General features: G+C 43.5%; 1 protein-coding gene across 13 annotated transcripts in view; it reads left to right on the forward strand.

The window, feature by feature from the left end:
* The window catches only part of LOC119976006 (coiled-coil domain-containing protein 150-like), a 154,911-nt gene that overhangs the window by 73,499 nt on the left and 58,922 nt on the right, over positions 1-22,490 (forward strand). For 11 of the 13 annotated variants that reach the window (XR_005462849.1, XR_005462843.1, XR_005462844.1 and 8 more), the window contains 3 exons: positions 5,520-5,627; positions 18,833-18,973; positions 21,152-21,321. Coding sequence is in view for 3 of the 13 variants with exons in the window: in XM_038816036.1 (XP_038671964.1) it covers positions 5,520-5,627; positions 18,833-18,973; positions 21,152-21,321 (419 nt within the window). In the remaining 10 variants the exon portion in view is untranslated. The remainder of the gene's footprint in view (positions 1-5,519; positions 5,628-18,832; positions 18,974-21,151; positions 21,322-22,490) is intronic. The other 2 variants (XR_005462845.1, XR_005462852.1) reach the window with 1 other exon arrangement.

Below are 22,490 nucleotides of genomic sequence, written 5' to 3' on the forward strand. Positions count from 1 at the left end.
CCCCTCCCACCCGGCTTACTCACTCTTCCAACTTCTTCCATCGGGCAGGAGATACAGAAGTCTGAGAACAGGCACGAACAGACACAAAAACAGCTTAATCCCCGCTGTTACCAGACTCCTAAACGACCCTCTTATGGACTGACCTCATTAACACTACACCCTTGTATGCTTCATCCGATGCCGGTGCTTATGTAGTAACATTGTATACCTTGTGTTGCCCTATTATGTATTTTCTTTCATTCCTTTTTTTTCATGTACTTAATGATCTGCTGAGCTGCTCGCAGAAAAATACTTTTCACTATACCTTGGTAGACATGACAAGAAACAAATCCAATCCAATCAAAGATTGACTAGCTCCCATATCTCTTAAAATTGTGACTTCTTAACCTACTCCTGGTACACATGAGTAAACTTTACCTACACAAGTAAATTCTTTAAAGAGATCTGGCACCTTCTTATCAATCACCTCTTGATCAGGCTGTACAATCTTTTGCACCTCCTTTGCTTCACTTGGGCTTTCCTTTACCACTTTAACAAATCGCACTGGCTTATGCTGTTTTACCACATCAGCCTTCCCAGTGCTTTTCTTCAACCACCAACACTGTGACTTTACATGACCGAGTTTATTACAGTGAAAACATTTGAAACTTTTCATTTCTCTTCCACCCTCCTGGATTTCCTTTTTAATCTGAGGTGCATTCTCCTTATTATCTCCCATCAGATCCCCTTTACCGTTACCACTTAATTATTTCTCTTTTCCCCAGTTTCTATCCCTCACAGGCTGAAACTGATGTTGGAAACCAAGCTTTTATTTTATGAACTAATTCATAATCATCTGCCATTTCTTCTGCTAACCTCGCAGTTTTAACCCTCTGCTCTTCCACATGAGTTCTCACTACATCAGGAATTGAATTTTTAAACTCCTCCAAAAGTATAATTTCTCTGAGAGATCCATACGTTTGGTCTATTTTCAAAGCCCTTATCCGCCTATCAAAATTACTCTGTTTGAGCCTTTCAAACTCCATGTATGTTTGACCAGGTTCTTTCCTTAAATTTCTAAACCTTTGGCTGTAGTTCAGGCACTAGTTCATATGCACCTAAGATGGATTTTTTTCACCTCCTCATACGTCCCAGATACCTCCTCTGATAGTGATGCAAACAGTTCACCAGCTCTACCTACCAACTTTGTGAATCAGAAATACCCACATGTCCTGTGGCCATTTCATTTGTTAAGCTACCTTCTCAAATGAAATGAAAAAGGCTTTACCTCCTTCTCATCATACCATGGCAATGCTTGGACATATTTAACTAATAATCACTTATTGTCACAAGTAGGGTTCAATGAAGTTACTGTGAAACGTCCCTAGTTGCCACATTCCGGCGCCTGTTCGGGGAGGTCGATACGAAAACTGAACCCGCGCTGTTGCCTGGTTCTGCATTACAAGCCAGCTGTTTAGTCCTGTGTGCTAATCCAGCCCTGAAATAGATCCCCACCAAACCTTCGACTATGACACTCATGCTCATTATACTCATCACTCTCCTCAGACTGTACGTTTTTCTTTACAGCCGCCAATTTGAACTGACATCATGTTTCATGGCCATTTTCTGAAGTTCAAACTCTCTCTCTTTTTTAATTTCCTCTCCCTTTTTCTTTTTCCCTGATCTGTACCTCCCTTTCTCTTTCCTTTCACTCTACTCGGGCTATTCATTCTTTTTTTCTTTCTTCTCTCTCCTTTTCTTTTTCCCTGATCTGTTTCTCCTTTTCTCTCTCTTTTTCTCTCATTTTGTAATCAAGCTGCTTTTATTCTTTTTCATGTTCAAGTTGCTTGATCTGTAACTGAATTTTTGCCATTTCCAATGAGTCTGACTGTGTCTCTGGCAATTTTAAATGCTCAGCTACTGCCTTAAGTACCTCTCCTTTTTGTATTCTGTCAGGTAATGTTAACTGCGATGTTTTTGCCAAATCTACAAGCCTGTTTTTAGTCTCTGTTCATAAGGTATTGTGTATGACCTTCTCCACACCCAAAAACCTCTGAGCCTCGGAAAGAACCATTGTCCACAACACACTCCCTACTTAACCTGGAATACCACACCTGAAAAGCAAACACAGATATGCTCACCGCTCACTGTCTTTAAGTTCACTAAGCCAACCCAATCACGAAAGATAGACTTTTATCCCAGACAAGCCCTCAATTTGTTATTGGCCAGGGTTTAGAAAACTCCAAAGTTTATCATGGGGTTTACCTAACCTACAACTTTTAATAGATTTTGGTTGTGAGGAGCACAAGGGCCTACTTTCCAGGTGTTATTAAGTATTTTTAAACAAAACAATGTATATTCTATGAATTCAGTTAACATTTTACAAACTCACAGTAAACATTTAATCAACTACCAACACAACTACCCCCCCCCCCCCCCCCCCACAGATACAGTACTCTTAATAACTTTCCTAACAACATTCATAAGCCAAACACTTTTTAACACAGCAGTAGGTGTAAATTCTTTGTGCAAGACAGTTATCACTTTTAAATTATCAAGTGATCTGGACACCTTTTAACATACAGAGAGAGAGACATAATGAACTTTCCTTGTCTCAATTCAGCTTTCAACTGCCTAAAACTACAGCAAATCACAAAGCCACAAACAGCTTCCAGCTCAAAACAAAAGTGAAAGCCAGAGACACAACCCAGCTCCAACCACACAATGACATAACTGCAGCTATTTGATAAACACCCATTTCTTAAAGGTACACTCCCATGACACCTTTCATGATGAAAAAAAGATAAAATAAAAAAGAGAGGGGTATGGTGCATGTCAGGTGAATTCTTCAAATGGGAACAAGGCCAAATACAATAAATTGAGAGAGGACGTGAAGAGGAAAATAAGGCAAGGAGAGAATATGAGAATAGAATGGCAAACAACATTAAAAGGAAACCCAAAAGTTTTCCATTGGTATGTAAATAGTAAGCATGTAGCGAGATGGCGGATGGGACCTATTAGGGACAAAGAGGATTAAAATGCTTTCGGGTGTATCAATGTTTACTAAGGAAGAGAGTGCTCACAAAATATTGGTAAGATCTGGAGATGGTAGAGGTAATGAGTGGGGTGAAAATTGATAGTCAGCCTTTCCAGTACATCCTCTCTAAGCTTCGAGTGAGTAAGTCATCTGATCTGTATGGCTTGACTCCTAGATTGCTCAATGAAGTGTGGGTGGAGATAGCGGATGGTTTTGTTATAATCTTCCAATCTTTCCTGGATACTGGGCAGGTGCCACAAATTGGAGTGTATCAAATGTGACAACATTATTTCAAGTACCTACAGGCTAAGAAGTTTAATATCAGTGGTGAGTAAGTTTTAAGAAACAATAATTGGGGGAATAAATAACATGCACTTGGAGAGGTTTGAGTTAGTTAAGAAGAACTATCACAGATTTGTAAAAGGTTGATTGTGCTTAATTAATCTCATTAATTTTTTTAATGAAGTAACTGAGAAAGGTGAAACAAATGCAGGTGATTGATATTAAGAAAACATTTAAAGAAGTATTACTTAAAAAGCTGGTTAATATAATTGAGACTTGTGGAATAGGAGGGACAGCTTGGATAAAAGAAATAGACTTCAGGACAGAAAACCATGAGTTGTGGTAAAGGGTTATTTTTCGGACAGGATGATGGTAGTCAGTGGGGTTCCCTAAGAGTCGTGCTGGGACCACTGCTCATATTGATGCATATAAATTACATGGTTATTGGGAGGCAGAGAAAACTTTCAAAATTTTCTTAATGATACCAAATTTGAACGTGTGGCAAACATTGAAGATTGGCAGACAAGTAGCAGATGGAATTTAATACAGAAAAATGTGGCAAAAGAGTAGGAAGGCAATATGGACAAAATGGCACAGTTTTAAAACGTATATACAGGGTCAGGGACATGGATGTACATAGACCATTGAAGATGACAGGGCACATTGGGAACATTTGTGTCATCGTGGGCTTTAAAAAAAAATGTATTCATTCACTGGATGTTTCCATCACTGATATTTATTGCCCATCCCTAATTGCCGTCGAGACGATGATAGAACATAGAACATTCAGTGTAGCAGGAGGCCATTCGGCCCATCGAGTATACACCAACCCCCTTAAGCCCACACTTCCACCCTATCCCCATAACCCAATAACCCTTCCTAATCTTTTTGGACACTAAGGGCAATTTAGCATGGCCAATCCACCTAACCTGCAAATCTTTGGACTGCGGGAGGAAACCGGAGCACCCGGAGGAAACCCACGCAGACAAGGGAGAACATGCAGACTCCGCACAGACAGTGACCCAGCAGGGAATTGAACCTGGGACCCTGGTGCTGTGAAGACACAATGCTAGCCACGTGTGCTACCATGCTGCCTTCATGAACTGGTGGAATATGTGTTGCTTCAGTACACTCAGTGCTGTTAGGGAGATGGGTAACAAATGCGCTGGCCTTCCAGCATGTAGCCACCGAAGTTGGCCATTCCCTCAATACAAAATGGAGGAACGCAAAGCTTGCAGGTTAAAATGGACAAAGTTTGCAGCACAAGCAGGCTGCACCAAGCCAATGTGTATTCTGTCTGCTAAGAGAGCAGACAGCACCGAAACGAACATTCTTCATACTGATGAGGCAATCTCCGGGATAGTTAACATAGTAATGGAACGATCCCAGGGACAATGGACACAATTAGGGAAGTGATTGCAACAGTATATGGGAAACCAGACACCCCGGCACCAGCGGGGTTCGAAAACAAAGCACCTGAAGGCCCACTCAGTAACCGAGGGACAGCCTCAGTATTGGGGGGATTCAAACAAATCGATTGGGAAGTGACCCAATCGATTCCCAGCAGGTAGAGGGTCCGCCCAAAAGGGCACGAAGCCCTAGGACCTATAAAAGACAGGTCCCAAACTTAGTTCGTTCTTCTTGACCAGCCCTCTCGACCAGCCTTTTACCGAAGAAGACCTTGACAGAGAGGAGAGGTTTGGGACAGCAGCCGCCAGCAAATAAGTGTCTCACAACGATCGCTACCAGATATAGACACTCCTGACCCCTTTTTAACCCGTACCAATCTGAAGTCTGCGGACCAGTGCAGAGTAAGAGGCCTTGTCCCCTGATCCGGCAGTTCCCTTTAAGATAAGTATTGGTTTATTTAGTGGTAGGAATAGTTTAATCATCTTGGCGTGTGCATGGGTAGTATTATAATTGTATTATAATAAACTCATTTGTTTGAACTTACTAATTGGTGTATGGTTTTATTGCTTTGAACTTGATCTTGAAACTTGTGGCGGTATCTTAACGATACCTGGCGACTCCAGAGCTAAGTAACAAATCGAGTGTTAAGCACACTCACCCAGAACGAGCAACACGAGCATCCTGTGAAAGAAGAATTGTTTTAAAAATTCTGTATCGTTATTTCACATAGTATTTCTGTGAATAATGTATAATTTTCAATATTATGTGAACAGGTCTTCGTCATTGCCTCCTCTGTTGATTTTGTTTATAGGCCAGAGTGGTGCAATTACAGGAAGAGTTGCAGTGTGTGTCAGAATCCAATTCTCAAAATGTGCAGTTGCAGAAGTTTAATACAGTGCTGCAGTCTAATTATACTCAGGTAAGACACATTAAAACATTTGAGAGACAAAGACAGGATAAATTTGAATGATTAATTTTGATAATTCATGAATGACCTGAGCTTTACTTGGTATAGTTAGTTTCATGCATTTATCATGAACAAAGAAGCTACCAAGTGCACATATTCTTGCAGTAATATTTTTGACACACTTCCAGCTGAAGTTGCCAATATTTAACTCTCTTTGTATTCCCGGTCCTTACATCAGCTGGTAATTTTGGTGCTAAAACTGCGACTTTGGCATCAAATGGTTTCTGCGGCACTTCTGCTCACTTCCAGGGGAGCTTGTGCCGGCCACTATCTTGGTGAAGGCAATGTTCAGGTATTGTGTGTGTGTGCTGGAAGTAGGCAGAAAAGATAGATCACGGTTTCAGTCAGTGTCTCAAGCTGGCTTGATGCGTGCTGACATGTTGCCAGTCTGGTTAACATCCACTCTTAAACACGTACAGCTGAGAGCACATTTAACAGCACAAAGGTCCCTCTACCAGCACTACTTAAATGGATTGTCAACAACCTACCTACTCGTTGCTGATTATTTTTATTGGTTTCTGTTTAAGGTTGTGGAAATGCTGGGTGTTTTAAGGAGGCTGCAAAATTTGACTCTGGTTCCATTAATACAACACGAGATCCCCATTGGATATCATCTTTATCATCCCTATGTTAGACCATCATGGCGCCCTCTTGACTGCAAGCCTGAAATAAAAGCATTCCATACGAACCTCATACAACAATAACATCCAACAATCCGTAAAAAATTCAACAAAACATCCTTGTGCATTCCCTTGGTGCCTCTCATGTGAATGCCTTTGCTTAGTGTAGGATCTCTTATTTTTCAAATAAGAGATGAGGGTCCGGTGGTAGTGCGAGATTGAGTTTTATTGCAAAAATTTAGTTATTACACTTCAAAAGCTACAATACAAAAGAAACAAAAGCCCAGCAAGGTATAAAGAAGAAAACAGTGGAAAGAGAACAGAAAGGCGAAGAGGAACGGGCAACACGTGCGGCAGTAACTTTATATGTGTGTGGTTTGATACCACCCCCCTCTTTGCATGCTATTGGTTTACAAATTGTGGATTATGACTTCTGAATAGTGGTCTTTAACATCACTCACGTTGGTATCTAACTATCTGGCTGTACTCACATAGTTACATTGTCACACCTGCAATCTGGGTCTGTAAAACTGATGTGTTTCCACAGTATACTTTCCCACAGACACAATATTTTTAAAATTTAAATATTTCCTTTCAGTCCCTCCTTTGATTCTTCTAAAAAAATCTAAAATAATTAATTAATTAATAAGAGCTAGAAAGCAGGAAATAGCGCAGAGGAACACATTCACAGATGCCTTTGATGGTCCCTTTGTTTCGGAACATTGTTCAACACTGGAATGGGCAAGCCATTAAAGTGGCACAAGCCTTTAAATATAGGAAGCACGCTTATTAGGCAAAAGGGGATGGTGGATAGTCTTGAGAAGCATAACCGTAGCAGGTGCTTCGGTTAGCTGTTCAAAGCAACACTTAATAAGTGTAAAAACACAATGAGAATGAAACATAAGATCAAACCCTGAATGAAAGCAGTTTCCATTAAGCCCAGCCCTCCAGATGCCCAGCTCCACAAGGTGTTGGCTGGCGGTTGTTTAAGTTTTTAAATCTCCATTTGGATGTGCTCCACCAAATTAGTAATTTCCTCAGAGTTGTCTGGAATATAGGTGCAGCACTCTGACCCGATGATGGTGCAAGTTTCACCCTTTTCAGCAAGATCTTAGTCCAGAGCCATCCGGTTCTGCAGGGTCACTGTATGAATTGCAACCATTTCTGCATTGATTTTATCCAGGGCTTCAGCGGTGTCATTACACATCTTTTCCAGGACAGTTGCCACGTTAATAGACTCTCTTGCCAGCTGAGCGGTCCCATAAAAAGGGATCAGGATGGAGAAGAATCTTCCCACCTCCATAATAGCCGCTTCATCCGAGGTTCGTTGAGAGAGGAAGAATGGCAAATAAAGGAGACAATATAGCCCAAGTAGCAAGATTCTGTCCAGGAGTGTGGAACCCAGGGATAGGCCCTGTGGCCACAAATTAAATAAGTACCAATATACGAGGCGAAGTGGGCCACCGCTTCAGGATACCAGCGCTCTGAGAAGTTGCTTCCGCCGGTCATGAAGCGAAGACCTGTCAAAAGGGAAGCATCTTTAAACCGTCCCTTCGTAACAGTTTGCCTATTAGCTATAAAACATTCCACACACTTGCTCACGTCAAAATAGTGATTGCAACTGCTGTGACCTAGCTCTTAGCCCCCCATCCGCTTGCTAGTTTGGAATATGGATCCTATCTGTCTCGAGGCGGTGGGAAATTCGATATATGGGGCCCCATGGCTCCGATTGTAACTAGGCTGGCACCACCCGAGAAAGAGGTCAAAAGATAACCTGCTGTGCCATTTCCCGATGTTATCTGCTACATTGATCAGATAGCTATTCCCTACACACGAGGTTGCCCCCTTATGGGGGGACTGTGAACGGGAGATATTCAGGAAGATATCTATTTGACCATTTCAGACACGTTAAATGGGATGGGTCTCAAGGGAATGCTTCCTTTGGAGTAAGTGGGAATGTAAATGCATACCCAAAGCTGGAGAGTTTGGCATCTTTGGCATATGTAAAGGAACATTTGCTCCTTGGGAATCTGTTAAAACTCGGCATAGTTGGTCAAAGGAAAATCTGGAATGCAAAAACTGAAAATACAAACAACAGATACAATAAAGATATTGGCAAAACAAAATTGTAAGAATTGTCCTTTCAAAAGATAGGAGTAAAAATTGTCTTTTTAATCATGGTGTGCTCATTTAACGTGAGATGCGTGAATCCAAGCTTTCTTCCCCTGGACTTTCAGCTGCTTGCGTGGTCAGTAGCACTTGATAGGGTCTTTGCCTATCATCTCGGGTTTCTTTTTGTACTTTCTTCACGCAAACTCCAAACTCCGGGGGCGATGGCGAGTACTCCTTTGGTGGGTCTCCCCAGGCTGTTGATCCCTGTTGGGAAGCATTTGTTAGATTCTGACAATATTCTAATAAGGCATCGCTCATCAAGTGACAATCGGCTTTTCGCAAATCAATTGTTCTTGGTGGAGACATGGGTCTCTCTTTTATGATTTCAAACAGATTCAGACACCTAGTTCTATTCGGAGTTGTCCTAATACTGCAGAGGACTATTGGTAATGCCTGGGGCCAAGGCATTCCTTTCTTTTTTTAAAAATTTAGTGTACCCAATTATATATTTTTTCCAATTAAGGGGCAATTTAGCGTGGCCAATCCACCTAACCTGCACATCTTTGGGTTGTGGGGGCGAAACCCACGCAGACATGGGGAAAATGTGCAAACTCCACACGGACAGTGACCCAGGGCTGGGATTCGAACCTGGGTCCTCAGCGCCGCAGTCCCAGTGCTATCCACTGCGCCACATGCCGCCCGAGGCATTCCTTTCTGATAGTGTTTGGCAAGTCGCTGTTTCAGAGTGTTCATCCTTTCCACTTATCCTGAAGGTTGTGGGCAATAAGGACAATGTAAGTCCCAGGTGATGTTTAGTAGTCGACAGATTTATTTGCAGACTGCACCTGTGAAGTGCGTTCCTTGGTCAGAGTCAATGCTCGTTGGGACTCCCCATCGGAGAAGGATATCCTTACACAGGACCTTGGCCGTGTGATTAGCTGTGGCCCTTTTAGTTGGAATGGCTTCCGCCCATCTTGAGAAGTTGTCAACCACCACGAGAACGTCGGAGTATCCTTGAGATGGAGTAAGGGATATATAGTTGACCTGCAAATGCTGGAATGGCCCAGCAAGAGCAGGGGACCTAGGTTGGGGTATAACCGTGATAAGACCGGGATTGTTCTGGCATTTCTTCTGGTAGTGGTCTGCTACCAACTGGACGTGTTTCTTGAATCCTCAGTTATACCAGCTTTTCTGGAACCCTGCTGTCATTTGTTGCGGAGCCAGGTGTCCCCATGAATGGATCAGTTGGCCTAAATAAGGCATCAATGCTTGTGGCGCGACTGGATTGTCGGTATCTCTTTGTCTCCAGATGCCTTCGTCATCTAGCTTCATTCCTGCTACAATCAATGTTGACTTTTCCTTTCGAGTACAGTCGCCTTGTATTGTCTGTAAGTCTTGAATTAGACTGATTGCTCTCAGTGTGCATGTTTGTGTTAGTTCCTCTGGAGGAGCACATTGTGAGGCGGCCTCTTTGGCTGCCTTGTCGGCTAGGGCATTTCCTTGTGCTTCTGTGTATTTTCTTTCGTATGGGCATTACACTTCAAAATGGACACTTCGCGGGGGAGTTAAGGCCTCTAGTAAGTCCAACCTCCTTCCCATTTCGGATAGGTGTAGCTGCGGTGGTAAGAAATCCTCTTCTCTGCCATAGCTGGCTAAAGTCGTGAGCAACTCCAAAGCTGTACCTTGAATCTGTATAGATGTTAGCTGTCTGTCCTTTTGCTACCCGGCATGCCTCTGCCAGGGCTTGTTACCCTGTTGTCCGACGTCCATGAGAGCAGACAACCTTTTGCCGCAATCTCATGCAGGCTTGTGACTGCCCATCTTGCCACGATTATCCAGTTTGTGGATGACATTCTGTTGGCATCAATGTTCCCATCTATGTCATTGTCAACAAAGGAGGAGCCATCTGTAAATAGGATCAGGTCTGGGTTGTACAATGGTTCTTCTGCTGCCAAGCTTGATTCCTCCATTTCGTTCTAGATCTGCGCACAGTCATGCCCCCCCCTTGCTCCTTGGGAGCAGGAGCATAGATGATGGGTTCACCGGGCTAGCCTGGATAATGTGGAGATTGGGGGCTCCTAGGATCGCTGTTCATCTGACTGCAGTCACCTGTGATATGCTGTTCGTAGACAACAGAATGTGTATGGCTTGGGGGCTCTTGACTGTTAACATCTGGTCGAGGACTAGACCTGCGGTAGCCATAACAGCCTGACGCATGGCTTCCATGGATCTCGGGCAACTTCCCAACCGAGGGCCACTACGTCCAGTTTTCCCGAATAGTACCCAATGGGTCTCTGTTAACCCCATGTCTTTTGCCAGTATTGCTATCTTGTAACCTTCTTTCTCATGGACAAACAAGGTAAGTGACTTCCCATTGTCAGGGATTCCCAGAGCCGGTGCCGAACACGAGGCCTTTTTCAGATTTGTGAAGGCCTCTAGCTCTTCTTCCGTGAAAGTAATGGCTTCTTGGGATTTTTGCTTCCCCTTCAAAAGGTTATTCAATTGTTGCGCCAGCTGTGTGGAGGGGTCAATCCAATTTTGGTTAAAGTTACACAAACCCCAAAAGGATCTGAGTTCTTGGATAGCTGTTTGGCTGCCCAAATGGCTGTGGTTCTATTCTGGGTGAGTTCTCTTTTTCCTTACCAAATCTTTTGTCGCAGGTACACAACCTCTTGTTGGGCAATTTGTGCTTTGGCAATGCTGGCTTTCTGTCCTCTCAGGTGGAGGTGGTCCAACATGGTACGTAGATCTTGTTTGTATTATTCATCCGTGTTGAATGCCAACAGGATGTCACCCACATAGTGGATAATCGTGGAATGCATGGTAGGTAACTCTCTCAAATGGCTTTGCAAGGCCATGTGAAATACTGTAGAGCTGTTGTGAAAACCCTGTGGTAGTCTTAGCCAGGCATACAGTTGTGGTTGGACAGTAAAGGCGAACTATGACCTAACCTCAGGTGCCAGCGGTACCGACCAAAATCCATTTGCCACATCTATTATTGAGAACCATTTATGTTCTGGTGTTAGATCTTTAAAAATGGTGGATGGGCCGGCTGCCAAAGGTGCCCTTTGATTAATACACTGGTTGGCCTTCTTGTAATCGACGGTCGGATGCTATGTTCCATTGGGTTTCTGTACTGGCCATACGCGGATATTCGAGCAACTATGTCTTTTTACCAAGACACCTTGCGCCTCTAGTTGTTGGATGACTGGCAAGATGCCAGCAATGGAAGTTGGGCTGATGGAGTACTGTACGGTTCACGGTGGTGCAGTCCCAGCAAATGATGCCGGTTCCATGTGGAGTCGGCCCATATTAGGTGATCATTCAACTCCTCCTTCTGCAGGCTCCGATAGACCATGTGACTAGGCCATCTTCAAAATGCAACGAGGAATTCAATTGTGTTCGTACATCCATTCCCAAGAGGGCTTGTCCCACTGGGTCCATCCAGATTGGTGTGGCTAATTTGGATGGGCCAAGTCCAATGAGTACGAGTTCAGTTCTTCTGGTGACAAAGAATTGGCCCTCCGCCCCATGGGCAACTTGTATCTTGGCAGAGGTAAAAAGTTTTTGTATCTTTGGGGCAAGCATGTTAATTTAGCCCCTGTATCCAGGTGACAGTATACATCTTGATCGCCCACCCTCATAGTGATATATAATCCATCTCCTAGCTGTTGGATCAATGCCAGGAGCGGTGCTGGGAGATCGAGGGTGGGCTCTTCTAGTTTTTTGCAACTCCCAACAACTCCTTCTGTTGCTGTGGTGTAAGCTGCTTAAATCGCTGCACCAGGTCATCCTCACCACGAGATGGTGTGTTTAGATTGGGTGTCAGGCTCTTATGGCCTCGCTGCCTGTCCTCTTGCACTGTTTCACCCAATGGCCTTCTTTCCCACAGTGGTAACTGTCGTTTTTCTTGGGTCTTGTGGTTGCTAGAATCGTTGGGTTTCTCCCCTGCCTGCGTGGTTCGGGGTTTAGCTGCCATATCCCGGTCTAACTGGTTGCACCGATTGACTAATGCTGCAACGGTTATTTCTCTGATCTCCCACCCGGGCAGAATAATCTTTAGCATTTTTGCCAAATCTGGTTTTAAACCAGCAACAAAAGCAATTTGCATAGGTCCGAATGTGTTATCGTCCATTTCTTTGTGTCCCTGATCGTGCATTTCAGCGTGTTCCAACCAGACAGATCGGAATCGCTCGTCATACTCTAAACTTCCTCCGCCCCTTTTTGCTAGCAAGCTGCTATCTTTCCCCACTCCTTTTTTGCTGGAGCGGACGTCAGTAACCAGCGCTGGATCGCAGCCCGTCCTGCAGCTAATTGCTGCTCATTGTCCCCAAGAGCGATTTGGACCTCTTTACTTAATCTCTTCCCGTCTCGTCTCAGTACCATTACCGTCAGGATCTGTACCCCATCCAACGGGTGGAGATTATAAATGCCTTTTAACTGTTCCCAAGTTTTCCTCCCCCCTTTCTTGTGATGTGGTAATTCTTTAGATCATTTATCAATTTTTTCCGGGTCTGCAGGGATATGCTGAAAATTCTAGGTGTAGCTCCAATTGCTTTCGTGCCCCCGGGGCCGATGGTTTCTTCTGTCATGATCTTAACCCGTTTTTTTCGAGAAGTGAGTCACACCGAGGAGCGTACCTCTTCCGGATGACTTTCTCCACTGGAGTCGCAAGAGGACTCCGAATCAGTTTCTATACCAGCCTCGCGTAACTGTGCTTTTTGCTGTTGCGGTTCTATTTCTTCGAGGCAAGGATACAAATTGGATCTGAAGAGTGTACCTGGACTTTTCGGTGGTGGTAGGGCTTCTAGTCCATCGCAAAATTGCCCTTTAAGCTTTTTAATTTTGGACTTGATATCGGACTTAAGTTCCTTAACTTCTCAATTAAGATCTTTTACTTCGGCTTTTACCTTTTCCGATTTAAGTTTTTCCCTTTTTAACTGTTTGCTTACTGTCTTCAACTGTTCTTTCGCAGCAGTCAGTGCACAATCATATTGGGATTGACCCGTAATTTAGTTTCGCTGCCGCACCTAGCCCATAAAGACTAGGGACCATTTGGTTTGCTCTTTTTCTACCATTCGGACAGTTTTTCCCCAGATTCTTTTAATATCTTCCAAGGACCATTGTCCTTTGGAGGCACCATACTTTTCCTCAATCTCTGTACAGGTTTTGGATAAGTCAGACTATTGCTCTATATACTCCTTTAATTGCTGATGGATCTCATCTAAGGAAATATCCGGCGGGGCTTGCCTGCTTTTGACTGTGGTCGCCAACTGTTTGTTCTCTTCCTCTGCCCTAGTATCTATGTTTAGATTCAAGCCGTGATGCTTCTTTCAGACAGGCCAGTATATCTACCCTGTCTACCGCCAAAATCCAGATGTTAGAGACCTGGCCAACTACCATACTGGAGACATTTGAGGTTGCGTATGAGGGTTGCCGAGTCGAAACAAGGCCGGGGACTTTTTTCTTTAATAGAGAGGCGTCCTTACCTCCAGGAATAGACCCGATGTCCGGATCTTTGGTTCCTTTTTACGCTTAGCGACCCTTCTTGCAGCGCCAAATTGTCGGATCTCTTATTTTTCAAAGACGAGATGAGAGTCCGGTGGTAGTGCGAGATTGAGTTTTATTACAAAAATTTAGTTAGTACATTTCAAAACCTACAAAACAAAAGAAACAAAAGCCCAGGGCGGCATAAAGAAGAAAACAATGGAAAGAGAACAAAGTCGAAGAGGAATGGGCAACAAGTGTGCCAGTAACTTTATACCTGTGTGGTTTGATACCGCCCTCCTCTTTTCCCCCTATTAAGTTGTGAATAGTGACTTCTGAATAGTGGTCTTTACCGTCACTCACATTGGTATCTAACTTACTGGCTGTACTCACTTTGTTACATTGTCACACCTTCAGTCTGGGTTCTGTAAAACTGATGTGTTCCCACAGTCTATTTTCCCACAGACACAATAATTTTAAAAATTGCAAATTTAGATTTTAACTATTTCCCTACCCCTGGTATATTGTTTCTATGCAGTGGCTGTAGCATGTGTAGGGTAAGTTGCTGATTTTCAGTGTTGGTGTCTGCAGGCGGCCTTGCATGATGATATCAAGCAGCTCTAGGTCTAGAAGGCCCAGGCTCATATGGCACCACCGCAGCATGGGAGGTAGCAGTCCATGTACTGGCTGAGTGGCAGTGGCACAAATACTGTCATCCTGAGAGAGAATGGCAGATTAACTACTCATACGTATATCTTCTGTTCATCTGAGAAATGAGTCCATGATATTTTCTTGTCCCCCATCTTTTTTAGATTAGGTGGCAACTCAGCACTGTTGGTGCCTCCCCAACCAGCAGCCCACACGGATGGCTGCTTGGCTTGGCCCAGTTGAATGCCAGTGACGGGATGAACATCTTAAGTCAGAATTGATTTCCCACTTCAAGGCCTCAATTGGCCAACTAAGGAGACAACCCATCGCTACCCCTGCCACTGAGGCAGGGGCAGGCAGGCTGGCTGGCAGCAAGCAGGCCAATTGTTGGATGTAACATGTCCCACCTCCCCCTCACCTTCAAGTCCACTACCAGGGGTGCATTAAATCCAGCCCGTGGAATTAAGACAGGAACTGAAATATTATTTAAAACTTTTAGAAAATATAAATGTTAGTGGATTTTTTAAAATCACAATGGAGAAATTTACATTCCACAGACATAATTTTAATTCTTTAGGATCAGAAAGGTTTTCCAATGTAACGATGAACTGGGTATACTGTTAAGAATCCCATTCAACACCTCATTCACTATAATTATTTTCAACTTTGTTTTATGACTACAGTGAGACTAACAGCATGAAAGGGCAAGATTCTCCTCCATTCTGTGATTTCTAATTGATTGCGCTCTTCAGGTAGTAAAACAGCGTATCTTATGGAGAAATGTAGAATCACTGGCCGCAGTTCCAGATATCCAGACTTAAAGATTAATTGCATGTGCAGGTTCCAAAGGTTGCACTCTATCTCAAAGGAATAATGACAGTGAACTACCAGTTTCCCCAAGTCTGGGCCAGTATTTGGAAATTATAGGCGAGACAACCTAACCTTGATGATGGGCTAAATTATTAGAAAATATTTAGAGCTAGTGGGTGGGAGTTTCCGGCTGGTCCTACTGACGGCAACCCCCTGCTGTGGGTTCCCTGCTGGCGGAGAATGCAAACAATGGGATACCGTGTTGGTGACCAATGGTGGGCCGTCTCCGCTGCCACAGCATGTGGCAAGCCGGTGGGGGGTGGAATTCAGCATAAATTGTCATTTAGAAAATTATGGTAATCAAGATGGTTAGTTTGGATTTTGCTAAGAGAAGACTGACTAACTTGATTACACATTTTGAGGAGGTAACAAGGAAAGCTGATGAGGGTAGTGCATTTAATGTGGTCTGTGTAGACTGTAGAAAGACTTTCTGACAAGGTCTCAGTTAAACAAAGAGATCAAGAGTAATGTCTCTAAGTTTGCGGACAACACAAAGCTGGTGAGAATATAAACTGTGAAGAGGACACAAAAGATGGAATTCTCCCATGCCCCTGCTGGTGATTTCAGTGTAAATGTTGACATTCAAAAGGATTTGAGTGTACAGTACTCATACAAGGACATTTAGCGTGCAGGTATAAGAAGCAATTGGGAAGATGAATAATATGTTGGCCTTCATTGCAAACAAAGGGAGTACAAAAAGTTAGAGCTCTTGTCACAATTATACATGGCTTTGGTGAGACCACACCTGGAGCACAGTGCTCAATTTTGGTCTCCATATTTAAGGAAAGATTTATTTGCATAGGAGGTGGTGCAGCAAAGGGTAACTACCATATATACTCGCGTATCATGCGATCTCGCGTATCATGCGACCCCTAAATTTTAGACCCCAAAACATGATTTTATGCTATACCTCATGTATCATGCGAGTCACTTTTTTGAGACACCAAATGAGATACCAAATTATGCCGTTAACAACCGCCGTAAACAACCAGCTGTTTTGCGGTTTCTAATCACGGTAATAAGCAGTTAACTAACGCGTAACACATAACGGTCGAATACATTCTACCATTAGCCACTATGGAGAAAAGATCTGCCAAGAAATATACTGCCAAATTGAAGCTGCAAGTCGTTGCCGAAGCGGAACACAGCAACAACGTTAAAGCTGTTTGGTGTCGGAGAAAGCTGTGTCCGCAACTGGAGAAAACAGAAAGAGAAATTGATGGAAAGTCCTTCCTATAAATGCGCTAATCGCGGGTCGAAATGTCATTGGCCGCAATTAGAAGATAACGTCTCAAAGTGGGTGTCCGAAAATCGGGAAAATGGTTATATTATAACTCGATCTAAAATTAGACTTTATGCTTTACGAGAAGCTTTACGGTGTTCGCGAATCAAACACCGATATAGCAATCGTTCCAGCTGGCTTGACTAGCGTCGTTCAGCCACTTGACATCCATTAATGAGCCATTTAAAGACAATATAAGAAAGAAATGGAATGACTGGATGATGGAAGGAGATAAATCATTTATGAAGGGAGGGAATATGAAGGCTCCGGATTTGCCTCTACTGTGTTTGTGGGTAAAAGAAGCATGGGCTGAGATAGATGCAGATTTGATTGTTCAAGCATTTAAAAAATGTGGAATAGCAAATGCTTTGGATGGAAGTGAAGATGATGCTATATTCGAAGATGCAGGAGAAGAGGATGAAAATATTGAAGACCTGGAAGATGATCAGTATGACGACTGCCTCGATGAAGAAGAATTCCAAGCTTTATTTGATGATGACACTGATAGCAATGAAAGCGAATTTGACGGATTTTAGTTAACCTGCAAAAGTTTGTTTTAATAGTTTTTTTCTTAAAGTTTTATTAAAGTTTGTTAATTAACCTACATATGTATTCCTGTTTTATATTTCATTTTGTCCATAATAATGTCCATTTGACTTTCCGTTAATGGATACGGTCTGCTTAACAGCCTAACAGCCTAATCTTGACCAGTACTTCACACCCGAAATTTTGTATCTCGCGTATCATGCGACCCCCCCCAAATTCAGGTCAAAATTTAGGTCTTCAAAGGTCGCATGTTACGCGAGTATATACGGTAGATGGATTTCTGGGAAGAGAGTGTTGTCCATTGATGAGACTGAGTAAATTGGGCTTATACTCTCTGGAATTTAGTAAAATGTGAGGTAAACTCATTGAAACATACCAGATTCTGAAGAGGCTTGAACGTGCAGACACTGAGGGGACGTTTTCTCTGGCTGGAGAATTCAGAATATGGAGGCACAGTCACAGGATACATTTCTTCAGTCATAGGATTGTGAATCTTTGGAATTCTCTGTCACAGAAGGCATTGGATGATATATTTAAGCTTGATAGAGATAGATTTTTAGTGTCTGAAAGAATCTTGATTTGAGAAACAGGCAGAAAAATGGATTTAAATCCAAGATCGTGATGATTAGTGGAGCAAGTTCAAGGGGGCTATATGGTCTGCTCTTGTTCCTACTTCTTATGTTCTGATGTTCTTTATTTTCATTGTTGAAGTATGATTAATACATGTAGCATCCAGCCCTTTTTCGTACATTAATGGGCTGGATATTATCTTGGAGGGGCTACTTTGAGTTGGAAAATCCCCAAAAATTGATTTTAGTGTCTGCTGAATTGAACTTCGTGACTTGATTAGCATATTTTATCTAAGTTTCCTGGATGCAGCGAGCTGACTGCCAGGTGAGTAGGCCTTCAGGGTTGCAGTTACGGAGTGGAAATAAGGGAGCAAAAGATTGAAACGGGTGTGGGGGGGTGCAAGGAGTTAGGCTTTGGGCAAAAACAGAATGTGGAGACGAGATCGGAAGTCAGACGAAGAGAGAGATTAAAAGTCTTGTGGAGTAAATCAGAAGAGTTGGGGGAATTCAGAAAAGTCAAGGGTCGAATTTCAGACCTCATAGCGGCACATTGGTTAGCACTGCTGCCTCACAGGTTCAATTCCAACCGTGGGTGACTATCTGTGTGGAGATTGCACCTTCTCCCTGTGTCTGCATGGGTTTCTTCTGGGTGCTCCAATTTTCTCCCACAGTCCAAAGATGTGCAGGTTAGGTGGATTGGCCATGCTAAATTGCCCCTAAGTGTCCAAATGTTAGACGGGGCTATGGGGATAAGGCGATAAGGCGGAGGATTGGGCAGATGTGGGATGCTTCTTCCGAGGGTCGATGTCAACACGATGGGCCGAATGGCCTCCTTCTGCACTATAGGGATGCTATGATGAGTGTGATCAGAAGGGTGAGAGGGGAAGTCACGGGGGTGAATGGAAGGGAGGGGTGGTATCTGATCACAGGAGGAGGCTGAAGATTGTACACAGAATCTACAAATGAGTAGAAAGGTATTTATCCGTTTTATCCAACTGATATGTTGACTTTTGTTCTGAGCAGGCACAGTTAGTATTGAAACAAAAAGAGGAAGATTTTGCAATAGTAATAAAAGCTCGTGATGAAGCACTTCAAGACATCCAGAAGCTAAAAGAATGTATAGAGGTGATGGAAGAGAGAGAAATCTATCAGGTGAAAACAACAGTGAGTAATTAATTCTGGTACTTTAGTGGTTTATGAAATAAATAACATGGTCAGGTATTTGTCCAGATGGATCCGGAATTCATTTTGTGAATTCAACAGTGTTAATTTAAGAAATCTGAAATGTATCAAGAAAGAAGTGGGCATGTAGATTCATCGATCGAAACCTCCAAGCATTCCAAGATGATATTTTTGCCTGCCTCTCAGTTATGAAACCTGATATCCGCTCAGAGCTGATCCCATTTCTCCACCGGGGATGGGACGTTTCGGCGTGGCCAGTTCGGTGGGGCCAGTTCGGCGTAGCCGATTGGAATGGGATGTTTCGGCGTGGCCGATTCGGCGGAGGAGTTTTTCGGCGGAGGGACGTCAAATTAGTTATAGTCGCAAAATGTTTGTGCAGCCCATTTCTTGTACCATTTCCTTCCAGCCGCCTCAAATATTGTGTTTGTGCACCAAACCGGGTCTGACTTTACACAGCCGGTGTTACTGAAGATATTGTGACTTTACACAGCCGGTGTTACTGAAGATATCGTGTTTGTGCACCAAACCGGGTCTGACTTTACACAGCCGGTGTTACTGAAGACATTGTGACTTTACACAGCCGGTGTTACTGAAGATATCGTGTTTGTGCACCAAGCCGGGTCTCTTAAAGAAAGGCACCAACATTAAACCAGTTCGCCAGTGATCTACAATGTGTTAAGTCAGACAGCAGTGTAGATCACTGGGCAGCTGCTTCAATACTTTCAGTAACACCGGCTTTCTTTAAGAGACCCGGCTTGGTGCACAAACACGATATCTTCAGTAACACCGGCTGTGTAAAGTCAGACAGCAGTGTAGATCACTGGCGAACTGGTTTAATGTTGGTGCCTTTCTTTAAGAGACCCGGTTTGGTGCACAAACACGATATCTGAGGCGGCTGGAAGGAAAAGATACAAGAAATGGGCTGCACAAACATTTTGCGACTATAATTAATTTGACGCCGAAACGTCCCTCTGCGGAAAAATTCCTCCGTCGAATCGGCTACGCTGAACTGGCCACGCCGAAGCGGCCACGCCGAAACATACCAAACCCTTCTCCGCCATGGGCGGGATTCTCTAATCCCGCAGCAGAGTGTACGCCGTCGTAAACGCCGTTGCGTTTTACGACGGCATGAACGGGTCACTGCCAGGACTAATTCTGGCCACTACAGGGGGCCAGCACGGCGCTGGAGCAGTTTGCGCTGCTCCAGCTGCCGATCATGGGGCGGACTATGCGCGTGAGATATGAGCATGCGCAGTGGCGCCGGTGCCAACTCGCACATGCGCAGTAGCGCCAGTGCCAATGTGCGCATGCGCAGTGGCCTCCTTCAACGCGCCTGCCCTGACGCAACATGGCGCAGGGCTACAGGGGCCGGCGCGTAGGAAAGGAGGCCACCATCTAGAGAGGCCAGCCCGCCAATCAGTGGGCCCTGATCGCGGGGACGAAGCCACGTCGGAGGCTCCCCCCCCCCCCCCCCCCCCACCCCCCACCACCACAGGCCGCCACCCGACCCTTCAACGCCGAGGCCGGCTCAGAACAGTTTAGGATTCGTTTTTTTTAATCACGTCTGCTGGGCCCATCCGGGCTGGAGAATCTCGGGGAGGGTGCGTTGAGCGGCCCGCGACTGGCGCCGTGCCAACCACACCGACTCGGGGCGGCGTGGCCCGGTCACGGGGATTCTCCGGCCTGACCCAGGGCTGGGAGAATCCCACGCCATAACTTTGGAGGTTCAGTGGAGGGAGTCAACTTCCAAGGTATTTGATTCAATTATCTTCTGAACCAATAATTTTCCCACAGCCTATGATATCCACTGTGATATTGCTGAAGAATTCAGAAAAACCTGCAAAGTTTTCAAAAACAATTTGTCATCTTGTGCTAATATATTTGCGGTTTGATTAGGAATAAACTTGAATGTTTGGGAAGGTAAGCGGAATCCAGAAACTTGGCAGTGATAGCTATCTTTCCCATACTTGTTGATTTACAAGTGAAGATACATGTAAATGGCACTATAAGTTAAAAATCAAGATTTAACTATGAAGATTGGCACTTAGGCTTAAAGTTTTCTGAGGTAAGAGCCCAAACCACTACCACCAAGAAATAGTTGTCCTTTAATAACTCATAACTCGATGCCTGAACTGACTGGAATACTAATTTACTTTCCAGATTGCAAATCTTCAGCAAAATGTGACAGGTTCTAAGCAAGATAATAACCAAATTGCAGTGACCCGAGAGAATGTATTAGCATCCCATGCAAAACTCCAACAGACAGTGGAGAAACTACAAATAGAACTTGGACAAAGAGATACAGAGATAAATTACTTGCAACAAGACAAGTAAGAAAATGCTACATTATATGTTTATCAATTATAGATAAATACCGTTTAGAAAACTTTACTTCTGATATTGTGGATTATCCAAAGAAACAACAATCTATCAGAGAGAGATTTAATTTCACTTAAAAAAAAGTATGAAGTGCTTCAAGATATTTCTGAGTTACCGATTGCTGTACAGTCCACTCCTGTTAGTCAATTTTGGTGTAAAGGAATTATCTAGTGGTTTGAATTAAACAATTTGTATAAAACAGTTGAGGAAGTGTTTATGATTTAAATGTCAATGATCAGATCATTTAAATTAGTCAATTTTGTTGTTATGTTTCATGACTTTTTAGGGAAATATTATTTATGAAGGAAAATTGGCATTCACTTATGATCTGGGAATTTCTCTGATTATCATAAACACAGGTCTTATTTATCTGGTAATCATGCTATTTCAAAGCATAATGGATTTGGATGCACTAAGAAGAAGCAAATGTCACCCATTATTGTTTTAATCTGCTGAATTTTCATAGACTGCTTTGTAAGATTATTGGGGAAACATTTGTTCACAACAATGGAGACTATGCCTACAGTACTGCATGTTCTTGGGAATCAATGTAAATTTCTCCCACATTATATCTTGATTTCTATTATTTTGTGGCCTGATTCTTGTTTATTGATTGAGTAGACATAGTCGGTGGTCGCTGTCTCATGTTTCAAGGGTGGTATATAATCAGAGGTACAGGTTTCTACCAAGAGCTTTCATATGACTAAACAGCCTGATTCTCTCTCTGCAGATATTTGGGCATGGGGCAGGATATTCAATGAGGTAATGGGATCTGGTGTATAAGATTTGCTCCCTTTTCTTTCCTTCTCTGCTGCTCTTGCTCATTAATAAAGCATGAATCCCAAAGCTTGATGGACAAAGGGCAGCACTGTGGTGCAGTGGGTGAGCACTGTGGCCTCACGGCGCCGAGGTCCCAGGTACGATCCCGGCTTTGGGTCACTGTCCATGTGGAGTTTGCATATTCTCCCCGTGTTTGCGTGGGTTTTGCCCCCACAACCCAAAAATGTGCAAGCTAGGTGGATTGGCCACGATAAATTGCCTCTTAATTGAAAAAAATGAATTGGGTACTCTAAATTTAAAAAAAAAAGCTTGATGGACAAATTATCACCCATTCTGAAAG

The sequence above is a fragment of the Scyliorhinus canicula genome, chromosome 13, assembly GCF_902713615.1.
Source record: "Scyliorhinus canicula chromosome 13, sScyCan1.1, whole genome shotgun sequence".
NCBI classification, from domain to species: domain Eukaryota; kingdom Metazoa; phylum Chordata; class Chondrichthyes; order Carcharhiniformes; family Scyliorhinidae; genus Scyliorhinus; species Scyliorhinus canicula.